The sequence below is a fragment of the Nasonia vitripennis genome, assembly GCF_009193385.2.
Source record: "Nasonia vitripennis strain AsymCx chromosome 4 unlocalized genomic scaffold, Nvit_psr_1.1 chr4_random0004, whole genome shotgun sequence".
Taxonomy (NCBI): domain Eukaryota; kingdom Metazoa; phylum Arthropoda; class Insecta; order Hymenoptera; family Pteromalidae; genus Nasonia; species Nasonia vitripennis.
The window spans coordinates 2,219,996-2,246,624 of record NW_022279639.1 but is presented as its reverse complement, the minus strand read 5'-3'; the positions used below and the strand labels follow the sequence as shown (position 1 = coordinate 2,246,624).

The window sequence follows — 26,629 nt, the reverse complement described above, 5'->3', positions numbered from 1 at the left end:
GGTTTGCTTCATGAGCACAGAGGACGATAAAGCTTTGAACGCAGAGTCTTAGCGTCCTCGGTGCCTGACTACCTTTGCGATCTAAGAAAGAACAGCCTCCAGCAGTCGCCGGAAAGTTTTTTGAAACTACTATTGCCCTTGTATATTTTTAATTGGAATCCCGCACTGAGGTGAATAATTTAAATTAATTCTCTCTTGACAGTTGGTGAAATAAGACGTCACTCCTATCGTTATGGTTGTATCGCAGACTTATATTTCGCTACGCTTTCGAGTGGTGCTGTTAACTTTTTATGAAACGCAGAGAGAAAGAGAGAAAAAGAGAAGTGATGCGTAATAGAGGCGTGCAGCCTGTTTAGTAATGTGTCACCTATCTTTCTGTATTTTCTGCTGCTGATCCTCTCTGCTCCCAGCACGTCCTTTCAGCAGCTTTGGCTCAGCTTCCAAAGCAGAGTAAATGCGAGGGTGGATTGGTTCGCAAGGAGTCAGGCGTTTCCAGGTTCAAAATACACTCGCGATTTCGTTTTTTCTTATTTTATTCAATTTTAAACAACTTGAAAATAACGCTTGCTCGCAACTATCTAAAGTTCTATGAATTATTTCGGTTTGTCAAGAATGACGAACAACAACGTATGCTAGTTCAATAAAGTGGAAAATTTTATAAGTGTTGTACGACCAAAATTTTTCTAGGTTTTAAATGATTAAAAAATATTCTAAGTTCCAAGATGTTATACCGGACCGGGCTCGGGCAAAGCGTTGGCGTGGAAACGATTTTTGAAGCAGACTGAGGACGTGAGGACCTGTTGCTGGGCTCTTTATGCTCTCGTAGCAGAGGCGATCTCCGATTTTTCGTCTCCTCGGCGGGGTGGGTGTTTGGCCAATTAGGAGGCCTAGATGTAGCTTCTTGCCTTATTTTGAACGTTTAATGCAAGTGGCGTTGCAGGGAGGGCCAATCAGAAAACCAGAGTAAAAATCCTCTTCTCTAGTACATCGAGTCCCCTTGTGCTCCTCTCCTATCAAACTCGCCTCTGATTTACTTTTTCTTATCTGCAGGCTTATAGAAGCTTTTCTATGCATTACTACGAGCCGACTCGCGCGGTGTCCTCTTTGGCGGCTCCTTGAGCTTCCAGAGCGCGTGAATCATGTGACACTTCCCGATAGTGCTATATGCACCGCTTTCTGGTATGCGCGGTCCATGATGTACAGTAGACTTCTTATTTTTCTCTCTACTTGTGCTGTGCTGTATTTGTTATATTTTGTAGTGGCTCGGTTTTAGTATCGGTGTGTCTCCGTAGTAGTCTCCTGCCGTAGAGTCGTAGTGTGTGCGTGCATATCGGTGTGCTTCGCTTGGTCTCTTGCCTCTGCTGTAGAACCGCAATGTGTGCGTGCGTATCGGTGTTCTATTTTATCCTGACTGTTTTACGAGACTTTACTATTATTATTGATTTTTCTAACTGATTTTACTTCGAGTTTAATTATGTTTTCATGTTTACTTCGCATTACGTTGTCGTTCCTTATTCTTAATTATTCAATTAATTATTGAATTTGTTGAGTTTGCTATATTTTATTATACACTGCTTTCTAGTGGGAAGGGTGTTGATTTATTTACTTTATAATAACTTATCTTACTTGTTTTTGATATATTGAAATGCGAAAGAAAGTGAGCATTTCACATATAGTTAAAAGTTTAGGTTCGATTTTTGCAAAATCTACTACACCTGCACTAAAATGCTTTAAATAATACTTTATGCACTTTGTCTTCAACACATTTTAATAACTTTATTCGTAATAAGAGCAGTCGTTTTTGATTTATTGTTGAAAAGCCACATTTTGACCATTATCACTTTTAATAATAAACAAAAAAAGTATTTGAAAACTGAAAAACCAAATTATTCGTAATAAACTGCTCGATTACAACAATATCCAGTTGAAAAATTTTAGGGACATGATGCTAGGAGTTACATTTTCGCAAAAACTGCTTCTACGCGAAAATACGTCAGATGATAATTTATGTATTTCAATATTTCAAGCAACTTTCAATCACGATGATTTTTTGTAGGTGCAGTAGTAGTTTTTGAGATATTTTTAAAAAACCATGAATTCGCTGTTATTATTGTTAATAACAAACAAAGAAAGTATTTGCTAGAAGGAAACCCAAATTATTTTTAATAAGCGCTATAAATAAAACCATATCGACTTGAAAAATCCAGGGGACAATTAAAAAAACACAGAAAGGAAGCTGGCGTCTGAATTAGTATATAAGTAATACTTCTCTATCTATACCTGCTGAATTACGACTGGAATAGTGATTGTTCTGCTGCTTGATCAGCTCAGCTGGGCTTGCGCAGAATGATTATCGTTCTGAAATAAGAATATTTTGGAACTACATTCGATCCTTGCAGCGATAAAAAAACGGCTGCAAGCCGTGAGATGAGAAAGAAACTCGAGCACTCGCGCTCCGCGTAGAGTATTTACTCGCATTAGCTGATCAATTAACCTAACCTGATAAGACATGGCGCGGCCGTTTTTTCATTCAAAATTATTACCGTTGGGAGTACAGCAATCAAGCTTCTTTACGTCTATAATACAACAGATGAGTCAACAGGACATATGATTTAAATTCTTTTATGTTTGTAATATCTATCAAGTAGCTTTTGTAATAATTAAAGAATCGTATGTATACCTATAGCTATGACTGACCGAAAGATAAAAAAGGATCGGAGAGGCGAAAAATAATTTTTTTTCGCCAAATTAATTTTCGAACTCAATTATTTTACAAACGAGCAATTTTCTTAACAAAATAATATGGTAATTAGAAAGATCTTATGAAAATATTTGAAATTGTATAGTCATACATAAAAATCAACAGGAGATCGAATAAAATATATACATAATTCGTAATATTCGAATATAAGCAAATTGAAAGTATAATAGGTCGCAGCACGCTCCCGACGACACAGTGTATAAAACGTATACTTGCCATCGGGGCGCTACCGCGCCCCTTGATTCTGCGTGAACACTACATTTAGGCGACAATCACTGGTAAGGAAGAAAAAGTAACCCTGCTAAAAATGACCAATTAAAAACGATTAAAATCTTAATTTGTTTTTAATTGAATCAGTTAATACTTTTTTGGTTCCAAATCTAATGGATTCAAGCCTATTAAAACTGATTAACTTTTATAATTGGTTAAAATTATATTAATCGGTTTTAATTCGACAATTCTGGATCACAATTTCATATTAAAACAAATTGAGGTTTTAATCGTTTTCAATTTGTCATTTTTCGCAAAGATGACACAGAGATGTGATAATGAGAGTGTTGTTTCTCACTGGTACATCCCGTCGCTGCGTGGTTCACCTAAGTGTATGGAGTTCATGAAGTAGATACTCTTCCCTGACTCCCGATACACACGAGCAGCGTCCCTCTGATGGTTACTCCACTACAAAGGCTAGAAAAGGCTTGTGATTGTCCAACCGCAGTGCAGGATAATTGCAGGTCCGTCAATGATCCTCGCTAAATTATTCTGGAACGTTTTAAAGCATTCACTATTTAAGAACAATGTTTAAAACATCACTACAATTTTTTACAATATGATAATTCTATAGATTTACAATGCAAGCTGGTTTTATTAAATTCAATCAAATATACGTTTATTTTTCAAATATACGCTGGTGACAAGTTGAGCGTTAAACGAGATATCACATTATTTCTTATATTAGCTCGTGTTGAACGAGAACTCTTGATTATTTGAGCAACCATCAGACGACAATCATGGCACACAACCATCGATATTCCACGTAGACGGTCAATTTTTAATTCTTGGTCTGGATTGTTCCGGTACTGCGCTCTCAATGTTCTCGCGATAGAAAATTTTATTGGACTTTCTGATGCCTCCAGGAACGTTCTATTTAAAAAGAAATTTCATTAGCATGAATATTATAAAAATAAATTTCAATAGGAAGATTCCCTTACGAAAATAATGTGCAGAGATCTGTGCTTAGATCTCTGCAAAGATTTCTGCACAGATCTCTGCACAAAATTTAGACCGTATTCTTAATTTTCAAAATACTCTTAAAAACAAAAAAAAAATAATATAATGAGTGCCTATATGGGTGTTAAATGGGTGTCAACATCTGGATGATAACAAAAAACTCTGGTTGTGAACTCCAAAATTTTCATTCTTCAATAATTTAATTTAAACAAAAATTTGTTAATATCTTCTAAAATAAAAATTTTGGAGTTCACAACCAGAGTTTTTTTATTATGATCCAGATGGAAACACCCATATAGGCACCCATTATATTATTTTTTTGCTATTAAGAGCATTCTGGAAATTAAAAGAATACGGTTCAAATTTTGTGCAGATATCTGTGCAGAAATCTATGCACAAATCTTATTATTTTGATAAGGGTTGGTATAACCAATATTACTATATACAAGTTTAATACTTAATATAGAGATAGGAGACAAAGGTAACATAACTAAGAATCAGATACAAGTTAAATATTTATTAGAATTTTAATAAAAAATAACTTATATCTTGTATTTTATTTATAGATAATTGAAGGAAAAAACATAGTTTGTTTTGACTTTTCAATTTTAAATTGTTAATTGTATTGCATATATTGTTGATGCATAATAATATTGTAGAATAGCTATTATTTTTCTCTAGTTATTAGTGATATATGTGCGTGTATGTATATTATTTGTTAAATTGCACAAGTGTAAAGTACTTCAATGGAATTATTAGATAAGTGATTTATTATAAATTAAAAACAAAAATTATTGTTCAAAACTTTTTTTATTAAGCAAAAAGTATGGAAAAGTTTATTATTTCAAAAATTTAGTATAGGTGTAGTGTAGAATATAGTAGATATAGTAAATTTGACTGAAAAAAGTTGGTTCAAACAAGTATGATTAGTAATATAAGGTCACTTCTTATGAACATCATGTCCTGCCCACGGACGGGAAGTTAATTTTGGTGAACTAGGCTTTGCTACTAGGAAAACTTTTTTCAATTGTGTATTTAGAATTTTTAAATGCTGTAAATTTGTTCAAAATTAAATTTTCTACAGAATAGCCATACTACTTTTATGAAACTTTTTATAAAAAATAGCACAGAAAGTATTGCAAAAAAAACTTTTTGGTCGAATCCAATAGGCGTTCGCCCTGAGTTTAAGATGTTTCTTCGAAACTCTTTATACGGGGCGAGTGCTTAAAAATGACAACAGAACAACTTTCAACAGGCTTTGGAGTTCTACCTGCGCCAAACAGCTTGAACAAGTAATGAAGGCTGCTCAGCTCCTATTAGTAGGTAACCTGGCAAGTGCGTTCGAAACCACGACATAAAAACGCGACGGGATGAGCGATAATGCCAAAGGGGTTCCATAAAGCTGGAAGGCTGCGGGGAGAAAGCTGGGAAAGCAGCTACTTGCAATACGTAACGACCTAATTAAGATGAATGCAAAGACAAACGTGCAAAAAAATTTTAGTTTGTGAGACGGACAGTATTAGTTTTGAGGATGCAGCCGAGGTTTCGGCAGCAGGAGAGCTAAGCAGCCTCCATTACTTGTTCAAGTTGTTAGCGTAGGTAGCATTCCAGGGCCTGCTTAAAGTCATTGTTTTAAGAATTTTGTCCTTCTTCTGTGTGTTGTGTGTCTTGGGAAGGCAGGGGTTCATCACGATGATCGATTCTGCATTTTGTCCTAAATTTTCGCGATGTCAGAGAGTGCCCAAAGTTGGTGACCTTGTCTGTTTCTCCCTAGCTCCTTAAAGCAAGGGTCCACCCGATCGCTATTCAACATTACTACAAGGAGCAAGATTTGTCGCTTATTAGGCGTTTTACCATTGTACAGGGTGAACCTCTCGTCTAGCTAGACAGGGTCCAACCCAGGGTTGCTAAAATTAGTTTTACGGGTGTACCCTTCAGAGTCGGCACGCTTCTAGTCAAGGGAAACACCCTTTTGAATGTTTCCTTCATCACATTGTATGGCCCTGCTAAGTGCCCCGATACTCATACCTAGGAATCACCGCGACCTCACTATAGGGAAAAACTACTGCCAACTCCATTAACAGTATGCTTTCTCCAAGAGATGTGATAATTAAAAAAATCGTTAAATAAAATTTGTAAAAAACAAATTTACGCATAATAGTATATTTCGATACAAATGCGAAAAAGTTAATTCTACATAAGTGTGAGGTTTCTAACCCGAGTTAGAAGGGCAAGGGTGCCTATCACACGAGTATGGAATCCATTTTCAAATCTGCATAGAATATTTATTTTTGTTAATAGTTGGGGTTTTAAAATCGACTTTTACGCACACTGTATCAACAAATAATACATTGTGCAACTGGAGAAGGGGGGAGGAAATCGGTACTTTATAGTGATGTGACCAAAACTGAGAATGCTCAAAACATTATCCAAGTTTAAAAATTTTAAAAATCTTTCTTAAAATCTTTTTTAAAACCTCATATTGTAACGGACGGAGAGGAATCGAGTCGGAAAGCGAAAAAGAGTAGACGCGGGCTTGAACCGCGGACCCGAAATTAATAAGCGGGAGCTCTAACCACTGAGATATAATGTCTACGATACAAGCGCATGCTACGGCTCTGCGGACTCTTATCGCTGACTCGTCTCGCAGCTCGCGTTGCAGACGTGTGCGTCTGTGACACCACCCCCCTTTGAGACGAGTCGACCTCGGCTCGTGAACTTCCTTACTGATCGGCAGTGCTGCTTCTTACGCCTTTAATGTGTAGCATAGACACTAGGCTGCAGTCACTGCACTTAGCCACACAGATCAGAAGGCCTGTTAACGCTTGATCAACATATGGACCAGAGGCAGGCGCTGAGACACTGACTGAGGGCCTGATCGGAGGAGTTATGAGGTTAAGGTAGGTGTCTGTGAGTTCGAACACTCAGTAGATCTATTTAGCCAGGTTCTAAACCGGCAATCTATCGCACAAAGGGATGCTAAGTGTAACGGACGGAGAGGAAATGAGTCGGAAAGCGAAAAATAGTAGACGCGGGCTTGAACCACGGACCCTGAGATTAACAAGCGGGAGCTGTAACCACTGAGCTATAACGTCTACGACACAAACGCATGCTATGCATCGTAGTACGGCTCTGCGGACTCTTATCGCTGACTTGTTTCGCAGCTCGCGTTGCAGACGTGAGCGACTGTGACAATATTATTACAATTTTGACGAGCTCCAAACGGCTAGTGAAATAGTATATTGTGTACCAAGGGCGTAAAGTGGGCTTTTTTAGGCTAAGTGTGGAATTTGCAGTACGAGTCAAGGCGAGTTAGCCCGAGCCGAAGATGAGGGTGTTTACGAGCCGTAGACGAGTACTGCAATTATACGAGGCCAAAAAGCCTGCTTAGCCTTTGGTGCACACCATATTTTTTGTAATGCATGTACTGATTTTTACGTTTCAAACTGCACTTGTTGAATTTCACGCGAGTTTAGAAGATTTTCCAATGAATTAAGTAGCGGAAGTACTTTTGCGCCCGCTGCTGCATTTTTTCGCCCACCGGTCGGGAAACGACTACTTTTGCCCCTAATTTTAGGTAAAAAAAACGCGAAAATCGTGCATGTGTTACAAAAAATTCTATTTCGTTATCAAATAACATCAAAGTATATATTGCAACGGGGATTTTGGAAACTAAATTGCACAAAAGTAAAGCGATGACAGTGATTTGACCCAACATTCCCGAGATCTCAATGCGCGTGCTCTACCGCTGAGCCTACGACGCACTCAAGAGTAGTACGGTTCAGATTTGCCGTAAAGTCTAGTACATTTCAGTTCTTTCCCACTTGAAAAAATCCAGTTGTTTTGGAGATAAACAAATAGTTATTTTGGTTAAAATTGATAAAATTGCAATATTTTCAAAGTATACATACTTTTCTGTTGTTTATCAATGACGTCTGCACATGCGCGAAAATATGTATAAATATAGCATGAAAAATTGGTTACAGTGCTCATTCTGCTCTGACCTCTAGAAGCGATAACATCGGTGAATCCATTTCTTTTGATTATTAAAATTATTTAGAATATACTTTTATAGTTATTCACTCGAATTATTACAGTATCAGAAGCAGGCTATACGTTCAGAAGGCTGTGCAGGTTGAGTTTATATAAATACTTTCATGTTGATTATCAATGACGACAGCACATGCGTGAAAATATGTATAAATAGCGTGAAAAATTGGTTCCAGTGCTCATTCTGATCTGACCTCTAGAAACGGTAACATCGGTGAATCCATTTCTTTTGATTGTTTAAATTATTTAGAATATACTTTTATAGTTATTCACTCGAATTATTACAGTATCAGAAGCAGACTATACGTTCGGAAGGCTGCGCAGGTTGAGTTTATATAAATACTTTCCTGTTGTTTATCGAGGCCAAATAAGTACGGCCGTGCGCCTTAGCCGACTGAGCCACGTAGACGTTGTTCCACTGAAGCCCTACAAGCTTCGCCATATGTTTGAATTATTCAAATTAGTCAGCTTACGCCTTAATATTAATAATTTTGTATTTTACATCCAAAAAATTAATTGATTTATTGATATTTTCATGAAATATAATTTTCAGACATAAAAATGACCAAAATATCGTTATTTTTATGAAATTTAAAATGTCCAGTTTTTTCACATTTTACTTAGCCAGTTTTTGCCTTTACGGCCATTTTCAATGGGTGATTTACTACCAGGATATCAAGTTGCGCGGTAGCGCCACGAAGGCGAGTTTAAGAAGCAGACGAAGCTTTGGTGCCCGCGACACTATTTACTTCTATATTGGTACCCGAGATTTTACTTTTAAGAAAAACGATACTTTCCATAATTGTTTCTAAGTAATTTTTATATATTAATACATTCGTGTGCTAATCAGTGATTTTTAATAGAAGTTGTCAAAAAAAAAACGTTGACATTTATATAATATAAACAATCTTGTATATTATTTGCTCAAATTATTATCTTTTTCTCCAGTGTGAAAGGACGGTGAAGTTAGCTGTGCATCAAAAATGATAGGGAATTGCTTTTCCACCTTTTTTACATATCCTCACATTCCTTCCGGGGTTACATACAAATAAATATTACCGCGGCGTCCTATTAAATTAAGAGTTTATATTATAGGTATAAAAATCATTCAAGAGCGGTGTCTAGGTGTATAAGGTTGCCGGTGATGAGGTTGAGGTGGTTTGCACCGTGGTTTTTGATGTCTAGGTGTAGAAATAATTCAAAAGGGGTGTATATCAGAACAATTAGTGATTGGATGCCAGTGATAAAAATGTTACAAAAAAGCCGTGGACAAAGGGTTAAAGATGCTTATATTTTATTTTTACGACGTCGAATATGAAATACTAAAAAAAAAAATTACAAAAAAGGATTAAAATCTCTAAAAAAAATTAACTTTTGAAAAAGTAAAAGGTTAGGCGAGTTTGGTATATTCCGCAACGAAATTACAGATAGAAAAGAACTGAGATCAATCAAACAAAGTCAAGTTTATCATATTTAATCGTAATGAAGCAAGGATCAACTCTCAAGATAATTACTATTTAACTTGCCATGCCCGTTTCATTGTACTTATGGTGTTTGTATGACGTTCTAATATATACAAAAAAATTTCAGTTGTCCACCAATAAACAAACTTGACTTCGTTTGATTGATCTCAGTCCTATTCTATCTGTAATTTTGTTGCGGAATATATCAAACTCGCCTAACCTATTACCTTTTCATTGTCTGTTCTTTTAAATTGAAGATAATCATCTTGTTTTATTATTGTTACATTAGCAAAAGGTTTTGGAAATCGTTTATTGCATTCATGCTTGTGATTCCTGAGACACGGACTTGTTTCATCGTGAGGTCCATGAAGCATATGTTTAATAATTAATTTCTTAAGTTTTTCATTATTTGAAATTATTTTAGCGGATATAAATTCATCAATTTGTTCTGAGGTTATTAATTTGTTGTCAGGATGAAATGTTATTAAAATATGTGTATGTGGTAAACCTCGCTTTTGAAATTCAATTGTATAAACTTAAGCTAATACTTTACCAAAAAATTTTTTTCCGTTATAGCATTCATAATTGATTGTAATTTTGTGTAAAATAGTCTAACAGTGATATTCGGTATATCATTTGGAGTTGTTCTTTTTGGAATTTTTCTCAAAATTTTATCGTTACCACGGTCTGCTCACGTTCAAACTTAAGCGTAAATTCATAATTTGTCTGTAGATCTCTGACCTTTTTCCTGTTAGACACTTATCTTATAATCTGCGTAATCACAGACCTATATATGAGCACCTGGCGCACTCGAACAATAGGTTCTTTTCGACCTTACCTAGATTCAAGCGCGCATGGAATTCTCTCCTGCAATGTATCACTGTAATCGAGCAGTTATTCGAATTTAAATCTATGTGATTTATCAATTTTTTATTTCTATCAGAATTTATTCTTTGTTCAACAGCTTCCTGATTATCATCATATATATATATGATGATAATCAGGATGATATATATATATATATATATATATATATATATATATATATATATATATATATATATATATATATATATATTCTTTTTTGAGTATTGCTATTATCTAATTTCAAAGTACTTGGAGTTGCATGACTATCAATAATGGCATTATAATAATTGGAAAATAAGATGTCAGGTAAAAAAGGAGAGAGAGAGAGAGAGAACTTATTTATTACCGGCAAGGCCCATCAGAACCGTATGTCAGGGTGCATATAAATGATACAATAATAAACTATATGATATAATAAACAATTTACGCATGAAAATAAAAAGTAGAAACCAATATATAAATATAGATGGTATGCTATATATATACTATGCTTTTAATAGGAAAACAATTTCGCGCCAGATATAACAAATTATGATAGGTTTGAAATATTAACGTAGTTAACAATTAAGTGCTTAGCGCTACTTAAAGCGGTATTGATCACAATTTATCGGAGTGCTAATCACTAGTTAACAGTTGATTACTTGCCAATGCTAAACACTAGTTAACAGTTTAAAGCTTGATCTAATTAATTACTTAAGAGGTAGTCGAATAGGGCAACTTTGAATGAGGCAATAGATGGTTTCAGTCGAATATTGCAGAGGATGGAATCCCATAGAGTCATCGCCTGAATACTGAACCCCCTAAAATAAGTCGTAGTAGTGGCGGTCGGTATATTGAATGCCGAGGAGTGATTCCTCCGATCTTCGGATATCACTGCTTAATGGCGGTAGAAATGGGGTAAGATAAGAAGGCTTTGATGTTTTTAAGATCTGGTATGTTGTTACAGCAAAAAAATACCTTCTACGCTTGTCTGGCGGAAGCCACCCCTGTTTAGCAATATACGGTGATAACCTGGCGTCGCGTGGTAAACGAAATATCAATCGGACTAATGTATTAAAAAGACGCATCAGGTCTAAGTATCCTGAATGGTCACACAACACATTGCACGGATAGTCTAAATGCGGGAAGATTAATGCTGCAACTAGTTGCTTTTTTAGGCTACTAGATAAGTAGTATGTCCTAAATCGTAGACGATTCAGCACTCCATGGACACGAGAGCAGATGGATGAGATATGACTGTTCCATGATAGATCGTCAGTAATCGTAACTCCTAAATCTTTCACTGATTTGGTGAGTGGAATAGGTATGCCATCAATGACGATCTGAGGCAAGGAGTTCAAATCGAGAAAAAGAGAGAGAGAGAGAGAGAGAGAGAGAGAGAGAGAGAGAGAGAGAGAGAGAGAGAGAGAGAGAGAGAGAGAGAGAGATTACATTAGATTAGATTAGTTTTATTTTGCGTACATTATATTGTATGATTGTAAGTTTACAGCATTACAAGTAAGAAAAGAAAAAACAATAGATTGAGCCATGTTTAGAGTATGTATAGTGTGAGTGTGCCGATAGTGAAGGTGGAATGAGCGAGAAAGTAGGTGTGTGCGTGTGCGTGGAGTGTGTACGAGTTCCAAAAAGTGATCCTTAGCAAGTTTTCTGAAAGTGACGGTGGATGAAGTGTTTCTGATGTGGGATGGCAGGTTATTCCATAAGTATGAAGCACTGATATGGAACAAGTTCCTCAGCGTCTCCGTCGCGAAAGCAGGAATTTCCAGAGGTGTCAGCTCGCCCCTCACAGGCCGGAGTGTGACGCGGAAGTCAAAAAAGGCCAGTACGTATGATGGTACGACCGAGTTAAACATTTTACGTAGGAAACAAGCTGTGAAGTACTTCCTGCGTCCGGCAGTGGTTAGCCACTGCAGCTCCCGCCTGTACGGGGAGATGTGCTCATCTCTCCTTACACGATAGATGTACCGAATTCCTATATTCACGAGCCTCTGTAGTTTTAAGTCGAGTTCTTGCGTCAGGTCACAGTATACAAGAGAACAGTAGACGATGATCGGAAATACGAGCTCTTGCACAAGATGCTTGCGCAACCTGAGATTAGTAGTCTTTCTGAAAAAGTAGAGCCTGCACATTAGCGAGTGAGCACGCTTACACACTTGTGTAACGTGTAACGTGAGTTTAGAGTCAAGCACCAATCCCAGATTACGCACAGAGGATTCAAAGCTGACCTGGACACCTCTGATATTAATGAAAGTGTTAGCTGTTAAAGGAAGTAAATTTATGTAGTAAGGGGAGCCCAGGACAATTGCTTTAGTTTTATTAACATTGAGTTTAAGCCTGTTTTGCGCAGCCCAGCCCATTATCCTCTCAGCATTAGCACTCATCTTGTTTGATAAAGAATCGAGCTCCACGAGGTGGCATTGACTGTAAATTTGCAAGTCATCCGCATAGATAAGATGTCGTTGATGTACAATGCGAACAGCAAGGGACCTAAGACGGAGCCCTGAGGGACGCCGATGTTAAGACGCCGCGGAGAGGAACGCTCGCTATTGTCACCAACGACGGCCTGCTCTCTCCTAGTGAGATAGGAGGCAAACCAGCGGAGGACCTGCTTAGAGAAGCCGAAGTTGGATAGCTTTCTCAGGAGCCGGACGTGATATACAGTGTCAAACGCCTTGCTAAAGTCAAAGAGAAGAAGAAGTGTCACTTTCTTTTTGTTTATCCCAACCCTGACATCATCAGTTAGCTTAATTAGGCCAGACTGAGTGCTGTGGCCAGTGCGGAAGCCTATTTGAAAGTTGTCTAGTAAGAGCCTTGATTCAAGGTATTGTGAGACTTGCCTGTGCACTAGCCACTCCAGGGCTTTGGAGAGAAAGCAGAGAAGTGAAATCTGACAGTAGTCAGTCAGGGCTGTTGGTGAACTGACTTTGTTGAGTGCACGCACAAGCGACAATTTCCAGACAGATGGGAAACAGGGTTCGCTCAGAGACAGGTTAAAAATATGACTTACAAGGAAAGGTACCCAACCCGAACTCACCGATTTTGATGATTTTCATATATGCTGTAGAACATAAAAAAATAAGAGACACGTATTTTTTTTATCGGCTAATTTTCACTTTTAAGGGGTAAAAACCTCCCCTAAAGTTAACCCCCAAAAAGCGTTTTTTTTAAATATCTCGGCTTAAAATTAATATTTTTCAATGAAACAAATTGGAGGTTATTTCTTACAAAAAGAGCAAGTATTTCATGGTGATTTGAAGAGTAAGAGTAGCATCCCCTATTTTTTAGGGGTTGAAAACATATATTTTTTGGCATAATTTTATAATAAAAATGTTTAAACCGACTAAAAAAAATTGGAAAAAATGTTTAAACATCCTTAATAACAAAATTTAGTTGACGTCTTTCGGTGTTTTCATAAATATTACCCCTAAGGGGGTAAACCACCCCTAACACAAAATAAATGTAAATATGTAATTCAATACATAATATTTCGTAGAAAGTTTGTATATAGAGGTTTTCTGTTATCAGATTTTGAAAATTCAAAATGGCGGAACCAATAGGACGGAAATATCGAAAAAAAATTTTATATAATAAAAAAGTTTTAAACGACTAAAAAAATTGGAAAAAATTTGTAAACATCTATAATAAACAAATTAAGTTTTTCGATTTTTTCATAGATACTACCCTTTAGGGGGTAATCCACCCCTAACACAAAATAACTATAAGTATACTTCAATCCATAATATTTTGTAGAAGGTTTGTATATAAGGGTTTTCGAGATCGCTCTTTGCAAATCTGATATCAGATTTTGAAAATTCAAAATGGCGGAACCAATGTGGTGGACGAAAATGTCGAAAAAAAATTTTAACTTTCATAAAAACTTGTTATAAATGTGTTATCTTTGTAGCCTGTACATGTGAACTAAAGAGCCTTAAACCCTAAACCCCTAAAGAACAAACAGGCTAAATGGTTGTGCTTTTTAACCAAACCACCTCAAATTCCTAAATTTGTAAACAAGAAAATTATGTGTGTGAAGCAGTTTTATAATTTCCGTAGAAATTGTTATCAGAATGTTCTTGAAATTCCTTTATTGTAAATTCAACTTATAATGTATTTTTGTTTATAATATTAGAGTATAATAATAATCTACAATCTTTTATCTTTTGCCATAGTGCATTTTTTGTATTGAGCATAAAATATATTATTTTACGATGTTTTTACAATAATGGTAGTCCTCATAAAAGTGTTTAAAGCACAATGCTTTTTTGCACCAACCACATCGTACAATTGCAATGTTTGTGCACCCTTCTATTTCACAATGTGTTGCACAAGACTTTCCAAAACTGAAATCTATAGGATTATCAATTTTATCTGGTTTTTCATTGACGTAACCGCTTTTATACCAGGAATATTTAACTATATATCTCGGTGAAGACAGTTGGTTGTGAACCAATGATTGAAGTTTTATTATATTATTTCTCACATGTAAATTCATATCATGATCCATTAACATTACATTATCAGAAAATGTTCGGACAAAGTTTTTCCAAATACGGAATCCATAGACATCAAGTGGTTGTATTTTTCCTGTGGTTCAAGTTGGAATTTTTTTATGTTAATAATTTTATTTTGTGGCATTGTTTCTTCTATAACTTTGTCACAATGACCACTCCAAGAATCAAGTAATAGTATTGAGTGATGGCCTACATAGGGATAAAATATTTTTTCCAACCAGATTTTGAAGTGATCTGCAATTAAACGACTTACTAATTAACTGATCAACGATATTACAATGTAAAAATTGTTATTAGTTCCCTTACTTGTTGTTAATTTTCCAGATTTGGATGCTTCCACGTACACATTTTCTGGTCTAAATATGTTTTGTTCTACAATAGGGCCAAACATGCCACTTGGTTCCTTTAAAACAAGAAATAGCGGTGACAACAGTTGTCCAGTAGCTGATATTAGTGGCTGTATAGTATAACTATGCGTTGTTGCTGAAATTGACTGTACCAGACATTGCACTTGCTTTTCTCCTTCTACTGCTAATGTTCTTCCAGAATGCATTTCTAGCTGAAATCCGCTCTGATCTGTATTATACAAATTTTCTAGTCCAATCCTTGGTATACACGATTTAACGTCATCGATAAATGCTTCAGCTTTAGCCGTAAGTTCTGCACTACTTTCTAGTGTTTTTCTTGTTATGAACTTATTTATTTTCCTAGAAACTATTCGGTGTGCTTGCTTAAATTTGAGTAACCAATGTTTAGAAGCTTTGAATCTAATATCATCAAAACCAATTTCTTTTTTAGCTTGTAAGGCCCATCGAATTATATCTTCATCATGGATAATTGAACCACTGTCGAGAGCTGCTTGAAAATTATCCAGGGTATACTGACAAATTTGTGCTACTTTTTCTCTATACGTGCCACCTTTATTAATTGAATGAGCCCAACGACGTAGCTGACTAATAGATGATACTTTTTTAAATCTGTTTTGCACTGTTTTGAGACTTAAATTTTGCTTCGTTTTGCTACTTCTCCAAAATTCTACAGCTCTTTTTTTTGTATTCAAAATCTAGTTCTTCATTATCTGCTGTACATTGATTTGTTGGTGCTATATCCGGATCAGGAAAATGATGTTGCACTTCATCTTCAATTATTTCCACATTATGGTCTTTATACTCTTCTTGAAAATCCAAAGAGTCATCAGTAATCATTTCTACATCGTTGAAATCATGTGTTGCATCTATTAAAATTTCTTTTATTTTTTCGGCCAACTCTGTTTCGTGATAATTCGTGACACTATCTGGTATGTTTAACGCTTGAAAGTATGCTAATAATAAGTTTAGAACGTTTAACGGATTAATTTTCATTTTTCAATCTAAAATGAAAACAAGCGGTAAAATTTATACAAGCTGTGTTTTTGTATGTAAGGCACGACTGCTACATTTCTACCAGAATAAAACGAGTGAATGTAAATTGAATCAAATCATTAATTTATGCATTGGAGAAGAATTCTCGTTCCACTTTGTGATGTTCGGAAAACTCTATTTTTGGTTTTATTCAACTTTTATTCACTTTGAAATTGAATAATGTAAATCTATATAAAATCACTAAAGAAAATTTTCTACAACTGTATGATACCACTGACAAACAAAAAGACGTACTATTCGTACTTTCCGGCATCGAACTAGAATACCCACAAAACTCACTCACTGCCTAAAAAATAACACAGGCAGCTGAGGTAAACACTCGATGAAAACAATCTAAAAAAAGAACATACTGATTCGCACATATTGTCAACAACTTTTATGAGTGAAAGACATTTATCTGTGGAATTATCATTGAATGTACGATAACATTCATTAAACTAATGAATGCATATAAAATTCCCTTTCAATAACAACGTGTTCTTTAATTGCAAATGAAGTTCGAGTATTAATATTCTTTTATGTATATTTACCAATAACAAAAATTATCATAGTAATATAATAATAATAATAAGAAGAAGAAGAATAAGCTTAATTGCAATAGCAATAATAACAGTAATACTGATAATAGCAATGATAATGAAAAATAATAATAATAATTAGAATAATATTTATTATTAAATTTAGATTTTTTGATAAATTCATTAAATCGTAGCAAATAGTATTATTATGGAATTCCAGACTGTAAATATTTTACTATAGATACAATAATCATTACTTCGAGAATTCATCTAAAAAACGTTTGGCTTACGAAATAATTGTAACAATGAAAAACTCCCAAGTTTGACAACATTAAATTTTATTACAAAACGCAAAAGAGTTTGATAAACTAATTTTATTAACCTATGTTTTTTCATTCGCAAAAAAGTGTGGACTTTTTGAATTTATAAAATTATATAATTATGCAATTTATGAAATACTTTATAATTTATGAAATTACTTTTGAAATTATGCTAATTTATAAAAGCAGAAAAATAAATAATCTTTGATTGAAACATAAAACGAGACGTTATTTGTTACATACAAAATGATGGAATAAAATATCGGTAATATGTCTATACTCGATCTACGGTAAAGCATAGGCCTTCGGCTTGTCTGGAGGTTAGGGGTTTGGAGTCGTTTGGTTAAAATGCACAACCATTTAGCCTATTTGTTCTTTAGGGGTTTAGGGTTTAAGGCTCTTTAGTTCACATGTACAGGCTACAAAGATCACACATTTGTAAACAAGTTTTTTTGAACGTTAAAATTTTCTTTCGATATTTCCGTCCACCATATTGGATCCGCCATTTTGAATTTTCAAAATCTGATAACAGTTTTGTAATCAGCGACCTCGAAAACCTCTATATACAAACCTTCTACAAAATATTATGGATTGAAGTATACTTATAGTTATTTTGTGTTAGGGGTGGTTTACCCCCCTAAGGGGAAGTATCTATGAAAAAACCGAAAAACTTAATTTGTTTATTATAGATGTTTACAAATTTTTTCCAAACTTTTTAGTCGTTTAAAACTTTTTTATTATATAAAATTTTTTTTCGATATTTCCGTCCGCCATATTGGATCCGCCATTTTGAATTTTCAAAATCTGATAACAGATTTGTAATCAGCGACCTCGAAAACCTCTATATACAAACTTTCTACGAAATATTATGTATTGAATTACATATTTACAGTTATTTTGTGTTAGGGGTGGTTTACCCCCTTAGGGGTAATATTTATGAAAACACCGAAAGACGTCAACTAAATTTTGTTATTAAGGATGTTTAAACATTTTTTCCAATTTTTTTTAGTCGGTTTAAACATTTTTATTATAAAATTATCCAAAAAAATATATGTTTTCAACCCCTAAAAAATAGGGGATGCTACCCTTACTCTTCAAATCACCATGAAATACTTGCTCTTTTTGTAAGAAATAACCTCCAATTTGTTTCATTGAAAAATATTAATTTTAAGCCGAGATATTTAAAAAAAACGCTTTTTGGGGGTTAACTTTAGGGGATGTTTTTACCCCTTAAAAGTGAAAATTAGCCGATAAAAAAAATACGTGTCTCTTATTTTTTTATGTTCTACAACATATATGAAAATCATCAAAATCGGTGAGTTCGGGTTGGGTACCTTTCCTTGTTAGTAGGGGAGCGAGAACTGGCAATGCTTTTGTGATGACAACCTGAGGGATTCCGTCGCTTCCCCTGGCTTGAGTGTCGAAATGCGATACTCCAGCCAACACATCCGATTCCGTTATGGTGATGAACTCGAAATGCTCCGGGAGGTCAAGACTTTTCAGGGTGAGAAGATAATCCTCAACAGCAGGAGCTAACGGATCATTGGAGATCGAGGTGAAATGCTTGTTGAGTTCATCTGTGCTAAAACGAGATGGTGTAGGGGCCTTGGTGGCAGAAATTCCAAGTTTCTCCAGCTCTCTCCAGATCTCGGCAACATCAGTCAAGGTTGACAGGCGTGACTAGTAAATAGCTTTATCTAGTGTTTTGTAAACAGCTCAAAGAAAGAGATTAAGGTGTTGTATAATGCTAACTAAATTCAAAATTTAAACTTAATTGTTGGCATTTTACTCAAGTTATCGCTTTTCATAGAAAAACGACTATTTTTAGTTTTTGGTATTTTTCTATGGATTTGCCAAATGATATGACTCAAAATTAAAGTAGTGTATAGTTTTAATAATCTTTAATAATCATGTCTTTTTTTAAAAAATACGAGATTTAGTTTTCGAGTCACAACAGTTTCATAAAATTGCACTTTATGGTGTATAATAAAAGAACGACAAATTACATTACAAAGCTTCCTTAAGAAGGAAGAAATGTGTACGTCAACAGCAAAAATGAACTCATCATCTCTTGTTTAAATAATGAGAGTGTTCCGGAGATATTATAGTACATACACACAAGTAGTTGAGGAAACGTCGGTAAAGACCCTTCGGAACAGGGCTGTGCCTAGAACCATTTCAACATGGCGTCGATGGCTAAAACCAACGTACCAACCTCCAAAAAATTCACTAGCAGCATGGCTCACAACTACACGCCCAGCGCGGCCGTGTCGGTGTGAGAGCTCGGTCGAGCGATGGCCAAGCATGCGCAGTGAATTCGGCCGAGCCAAGGCACGGATGAGAATTTTTTAATTTTGCAGGTTATGCGCAGTATGAGTTGCAAAACACGCAGAAAGAGTGACTTTCTGTTTGAGAACTGAGCTGAATAGCTTGTTATTTTATTTAAAATCACAGTTATTAAAAGACTTTGATTAAACATCGAGTCTGGATAATGCACAAGATTTGACTCATGCGATTTTTAGTCGAAGAAATTTTTAAAAACTCAATTTATATGAAAGTAATGTATCGTATAAACTTGAAACTTGATATTCAAGTCATTTGCATGTAATTAAGCATATCTAGAAAGTTTCAACACTTAAGTTCAACCAGAAGATCCAGTTCGTCCCAAGTAGACGCGTTTGGCGTAGGTTTTTTGAAACCAACTGGATCTTCCAGTCATCGCTGATCCATCAAACTTTATAAATATGTTGAAACACATTGCAAGGGCTTGTATATCAAATTTCAAGTGTAAACCATGCACCATAATTGAGATTTGCTATTTTTAGTCATAGCATTTTGATAAAAACGGAATTTTTTCAAAAGGGATGCATCTTACAAACTTGAAACTTGACATCCGAGCCATTTGCATGTAATAACGCATATTTATAAAGTTTAAACACTTCAATTGGACCAGAAGATCCAGTTTGTCCCTACTTGGGTTTAACTGCTTGGGCTGGAAACTCTGCTGCTGTGCTGTAGTCAGGCTTGTAAAGGATGGATATATTCAATAGAAAAATACTTGTAGTTGATTGACTTTCACAATTTATTCAAGATAAAGTTCTATAGGTATCGGGATCGCGACATAAGCCCGGATAACTCTTATCGACGAATAGGAGCGTCGTACGAGAGTCCAGATCGAGTGTATAATTACAACTGGTCGCTCAGCGTATACAGGGGATACTCATTAACCTCGCTGATCTACTTATTAATCTGAGTTGTCAGTTTTCGGCTTCGTAACGATTCCGCTGATATTGCTTAGATGCAATACGTCGCAGGACGTCACATGTAAACCATGCACCACTATTGAGATTTGTTGTGTTTGGTAATAAAAAATTTAACGATCGGACTCCTTTTAAATTGGAATTCTTTAATCTAGTTAACCCACGCACCGAAACCTCAAATACGAGAATATTGATAAAAACGAGTTTCGCTTTAGCAAATCGAAGGAAGGCGAGCGAGAGCAAACCTTCACAACAAAAACCCTTAAATCTAGCTACCCCACGCTCGCCTTCCTTCGATTTGCCGACGTACTTTCTTTTTAAAAATACCCGGTATAAGTATATATAAGCTAGATTTAGGAATTTTCGTTTTGGAGCTTTGCTTCTCGCTTTTGCTCGCCTTCCTCCGATATGCTGACATACTTTTCTTTAAAAAAAAACTTGTGATAGCAGTCTCGGTGTGTAGGGCAGCTAGATTTAAGAGTTTTTTTTTTAGATCGTTCATATTCGCGCTCGCTCGCCTTGCTGTCATTTGCCGTCGTACTCCCTTCTTAAAAATACTCGTATAAGGAGTTTCTGAGCGTAGGATATCAGATTTAGGAATTTTTGTTTCAGAGGCTCGCTCTAGCTCGCCTTCCTCCGATTTGTCAACGTATTTGAAAACAAATACTCATATAAGGAGTATCCGACCGTAGGGTAGCTAGATTTGAGACTTTTTGTTTCGGAAACAAAAAGTCTTTAATTACATCTTAATGGCTTGAATATCGAAGTTTCAATTTTATTGAAAGTTGGTTAGGTTAATTACAGAACCAGGAAAATTAGTCAAGAGATGCAATCACTTAGATGCTATAAATGCCTGGGTTTCGGCCACATCGCAAAAAAAGTAAATGCTGTTTCAAGTGCGGAGCGGAAGGACATGCAGCGAAAGGTTGCACGAAAGAGCTGAGTTGCATTCTCTACCGGGAAAAGGATGGAAAATACATGCCCAGCCTACAAAGCCGCAGTAAAAGAACTAAAGAACTAACGAAAATAAAGATAGTGCAGTTAAATTTAAACCACTGTGAGACAGCACAGGACCTACTTAACGAGTATGTCCGCGAGATAGAGGTAGACGTAGCTATTGAGTGCGAACAATATAAGATATAAGGATCTAGACGAACCATCGTGGGAAATGGACACTACGGGTGAAGCAACGATTTGGGCATGTGGAAAGGTTGCTTTCTGTGAAAAAATGAAAATTTGTAAAGAAGGATTTATACGGGCTAAGATAGCAGGTGTCACTGTTTACAGCTGCTGCGCTTCACCTAACGCTCCAATCGAGCAGTTCGAACAACTGCTAGATCGGCTCATACAAGACGCAGTAGGAAGGAAACCGATACTGATTGCAGGCGACTCCAATGCGTGGGCTGCAGAATGGGGCAGCATAAGGACTAACCACGCAGGTCAAGTACTCCTGGAAGCATTTGTTCTTCTGGATTTAGTCCTAGTTAACCAAGGATGTACCCACACATTTACAAGAGGAGTTACAGGGTCTATTGTCGACCTGACGTTTGTTAGTAGCAGCCTTATTGGCTTAGTTGATTTATGGACAGTAAGTGAGCACTACACACATAGTGATCACCAGGCTATAATAGTGGAGGTAGGAATATCAAAACAGGGACCCAGCGCGAGTACAACGATCAAAAGAGTTAGTTGGAAAACGAAGGATTATGATAAGGAGGTGTTCCTGTTAGCACTAGAAGAAATGCAACTGTCTGCAACGGCGAACAGCAAGGCGGAGCAGATGACGGTAAACATTACATGAGCATGTGACACTGCTGTGCCTCGAAGAGTTGCATACAGTAGTCGACCACCAGTATACTGGTGGGACCAGAAGATTACAAGTGCTCGTAGCGAGTGCCACTGGACCAGAAGACAAGTACAACGGGCTAGGAATACTATAAAACTGGTATAGGCAAAGAAATAGTAGACGCCCGCGTACAAGAAATGTAGGACGCTAAAAGGAATCTTAAGAAGAAAATTCGCGAAAACAAACGACGTTGCCTTAAGGAATTACAGGACGAGGTCGAACAAGACCCTTGGGGTCGACTGTATAAAATGGTAATGAAGAAGATTAAAGGAAGCTACGTGCCTACGGCACCAAAATGCCCGGAACTATTGCACTGGGTAGTGACCACACTGTTCCCCAGGCAACTAGAAGAGCCAAATGTCATCGAAAGAGGTGTAAATGAAGAGGCTATCCCACCGATTACGATTAAGGAATTGGTAGCCGCCTGCAGAAGGGAAGGAAACAACAATACCTTAGGGCCGGCTGGCATTCCAAATATTGCATTGAAGCATGCTATTCACTCTCATCTAGAGATCTTCGTAGACTTGTACAGTACATGTCTAGATGAAGGAACATTTCCCACCAACTGGAAGAAACAGCGACTACAGCGGCAAGATCCTGGAACGCATTATGTGCGTCAGAATGGATTAATTTATAAAAGGAAAAGGTGGAATAGCGGAACACCAATTTGGCTTCAGAAAGAAACGTTCAACCCTAGACGCAGCTAGTCTAGTGATTGCCACTGCACAAACAGCGATAGAGGGAAAGAATGATGGAAGGGAGGAAAAAAAAGTATTGCGCCATAGTTACATTCAAAGGATGTTAAAAATGCATTTTATTCGGCCAGATAGAGGGAAATACACGAGGCATTTCGGAAGCAGTATGTGCCCTTATATATAAGAAGTATGATGTCCGACTACTTAAAGGACAGAATCTTATTATATGATACTGAGGGCGGTACCAAGACCTATAAAGTTACAGGAGGCATCCCTCAAGGGTTATTACTTGGCCCACCGCTTGTAACATCATGTACGATGGGGTACTAAAGCTACAATTACCTGAAGGAGCAACAGTCGTAGGATTCGCTGACAACATAGCAGTAGTGGTAGTAGCGAAACATATACAAGAGGTGACAGACATAGCTGAAGAGTCAACCCGTATAATACACGAAAGGCTAACAGAGATGAGTCTGGAATTAGCCAGTCACAAAACTGAAGTTATTCTCATTTCCAGTATGAAGAAGATTGAGGAAATCACACTGACGGTGGATGGACATGAGATCGTTTCTCAATCAACCATCAAATACTTGGGCATCACCATCGATGCAAGACTAAGTTTTAAACAGCATCTGGAAGTAGTCAGTGATATAGCAGCGAAGGTTGGCGCTGCTCTATCACGATCGATGTCAAATGTAGGAGGGCCAACTTAGAAGCAAAGGTTACTCTTAGTCAGTGTAGCCACATCGATTATGCTATACGGAGCCAAAATGTGGGCAGATGCGATGAGGGTGAAATCGTATGCATGAAAGTTGACTACCGTGTATAGGTGAAGTTGTAAGAGTGGCGTCCGCTTACCGTACAGTATCGGACGATGCTTTCTGCATTATAGCAGGCATGCCACCCATTGACCTTTTAGCGTTGAAAAGAAAGGACGCATTCGAAGCTAGGAGACGATCAAATGACAAAAGCCAGAAAGAGATCTGGGGTAAGAAAGAAGACGATGGGCTGAATGGCAAACAAGATGAAACGCTAGTGGCATGGGGCGATGGACTCATCACCTTATACCAAGGATAGAAGACTGGATTTGAAGAAAACACAGGGAAGTTAACTACTACCTCACGCAGTTTTTGACCGGGCACGAATGTTTCCGGGCTTACCTGCATCGGTCCAAATTAGACGGCCGTTCGAATTTATCAATATTTTCGGATGCAACAGAGGATGTTAAGCACGTCTTTTGCGAGTGCTCACGATATCTATCTATCTTAGGAGCGAGAAGAACTTGAGAATTATCTTCAGAAAAAAGTAACTCCTGAGTCGAGTATGACGGCCATGCTGACTTCAGAGGATGTACGGTGCGCAGTCAGCAACTATGCAGCATACATTCTTAAGAAAGTCAGAGAGGACGAAGAAGACAGAAAATTACGAAGAGGCTGAGTATGTACGTGTGTGTGTGCGACGCAGAAAAAAAAGGATGACTATAGTAATGACGACTACATCAACCAGAAGCGGGCAAAAGCGTTTCGCCTCCCCCCCTCCCCCGTGAAGCATTGCTTGACGGTGGTACCGCAGGGTTCAGGGGCATAAAAGATAGCGCTAGGCACCTTTACAAAGGGTCGATAAAGGCAAAGAGGGCGTTCCTTTTTTACAACTGGGTGTTTTTTCACCTGGCCGTAAGAGGGATGGGTTTAGTCGGTGTGAATCCGACACACGGCTGACATTGGGGATGGGGCTGTATCGACGAACTTATAAACAAGGTCTTTCTAAGATTTTTCCTAATACCTCTTTCTTCGAGAGAGAAACAGGTAGAGTGGAACTTACTTAGAAGCCGCAAAGGTTTGTCACCTGACCCCTGCTGATAGATCTCGAGTATGAATGGTTGCGTCAGGAATTAGGAGTTTAAGGATTTGAATGTGCACTCGCGGTTTAATTCTCAATCAAGTTTATTCAAAGCAACAAGATTTTGTTTAACGCTTGCTCGCAACTAACACATGTACTGTAAAGCAATTATAATTTTTCTTAGGAACGACAAACGACAACGACAGTGTTCAAAGTCCGATATGATCGAAAATATTCTAAGTTTTTAAACAATCGCAAATATTCTAAGTCCCGAAAGAAGTTACGCGTAAAAGTTAAAGTCCGACGCGACGTACCGGTCCAGATTTGGGCAGAGCTTCCGCGCTGCTCTAAATTTTAACGGAGGCTTGCGCATGCATCTTCTACCTGCGCTCTCTTTTTCCGTTGATAGTTGCTTTCTTCTTCTCGTGCGGCTCGATTTTCAATGCACGGGGCAAGTACAAGTGCCTCCCCTCCTGTCCGTGCATGAACTCTCCTCCTTCGCTGATGGTCGCCTACTCCTTCTCGTGAGGCTCGATTTTCAATGCATGGGGCCAGTGCGAGTGCCTTCCCTTCTGTTTCTACATGCACTCTTCTCCTTTGCTGACGGTCGCTTTCCTCCGATTTTGTATGTGTGTGTAATAGCGTGTAGGATTTTATTTTTCTCTGATTAAACTCAAGTATCCCCTCATCATGTTATATAATCTTTAATGATTTTATTTATTTCTATTCGGATTTTGTCACGTTTTTGTTTGTATTTTTGGTAAACGCTGTCGTTCCTCGTTTCTATCTTATTTAATTAATAACTGTAATTTTAGTTTCCTTATTGATATTTAATTTTGAAATGCGAAAGAAGTGAGCATTTCACAAATAGGACCAGCAAGGATGGACCGGAGCTGGCAAGACCTCCCAGGCCGGATGCTTTAATCATCAAGGCTGCAGAAGGAAAGAGCTATGCAGACATTTTGTCAAAAATGAAAGCGGCTCCGTCACTTAACATGCTGGGAAATAGCGAAATAAAATACGCAGAACAGTTGCAAGAGATTTTCTGATAGAGCTTAAACGCACAAGAGAAGTCAAAACCTCGAACTTCCAAGAACCAGTCAAAGCGGTACTACTGGAAGGCGCCACGATAAAAGCACTCCAGTAAGAAGAAACCATTGAAGTGAGAGATCTAGACATGCTTACCTCAAAAGAGGAGGTACAAGAAGCACTACAAAAGGAAATTGGCGAAGAGAACATCATAGAAGACTCTACGATAAGATCTCTGCGAAAGACGTACGGTGACACGCAGATTGCAGTGATACAGGTACCAGCTCAGATAACGGCTAAGATCACTCAGCTACAGAGGATCAGAATAGGATGGGTCAACTGTAGAATCCGGGTGGCTAACCGCAAGAATAAGCCGCTTAGGTGCTATAAATGTCTAGGTTCTGGCCATATTGGCACAAACTGCACAGTAACTAAAAATAGAAGTAAGTTTTGATTTAAATGTTGAAAAGATGGGCTCAAAGCAAAGGAGTATAAGAACCAAGCCAACTGTGTACTCTGCAAAAGAGGCACAAGTGAGAAGAGTGACCACGCAGCTGGTAGCTATGCATGCCCAGTTTACCGAACTGCAGTAGAAGCCACTGACAGACGAAGAAAATGAAAATAGTGCAGTTGAATATAAATCACTGCGCGACTGCACAGGACCTACTAAGCCAGTATGTATGTGAGACAGAAATCGACATAGCTATCGTCTGTGAACAATACAGAGACCTGGACAAACCTGTTGGAGTGGTCGATAAATAATGACACTGTGAGGTTAATAATAATGTAAATATATTGTTGAAAGTAAGTGGCATAAGT

General features: G+C 37.2%; 1 protein-coding gene across 6 annotated transcripts in view; it reads right to left on the bottom strand.

Annotated features, from left to right (window-relative positions):
- Positions 1 to 3,602: 3,602 nt before the first annotated feature.
- Positions 3,603 to 26,629, bottom strand: part of LOC103317188 (protein spire) — a 598,612-nt gene continuing 575,585 nt past the window's right edge. For 4 of the 6 annotated variants that reach the window (XM_031928198.2, XM_031928200.2, XM_031928199.2 and 1 more), the window contains one exon: positions 3,607 to 3,904. In XM_031928198.2, the coding sequence (XP_031784058.1) occupies positions 3,658 to 3,904 (247 nt within the window). In that variant the 3' untranslated portion in view covers positions 3,607 to 3,657. Of the gene's footprint in view, positions 3,905 to 26,629 lie in introns of all 6 variants that reach the window. The other 2 variants (XM_031928197.1, XM_031928202.2) reach the window with 1 other exon arrangement.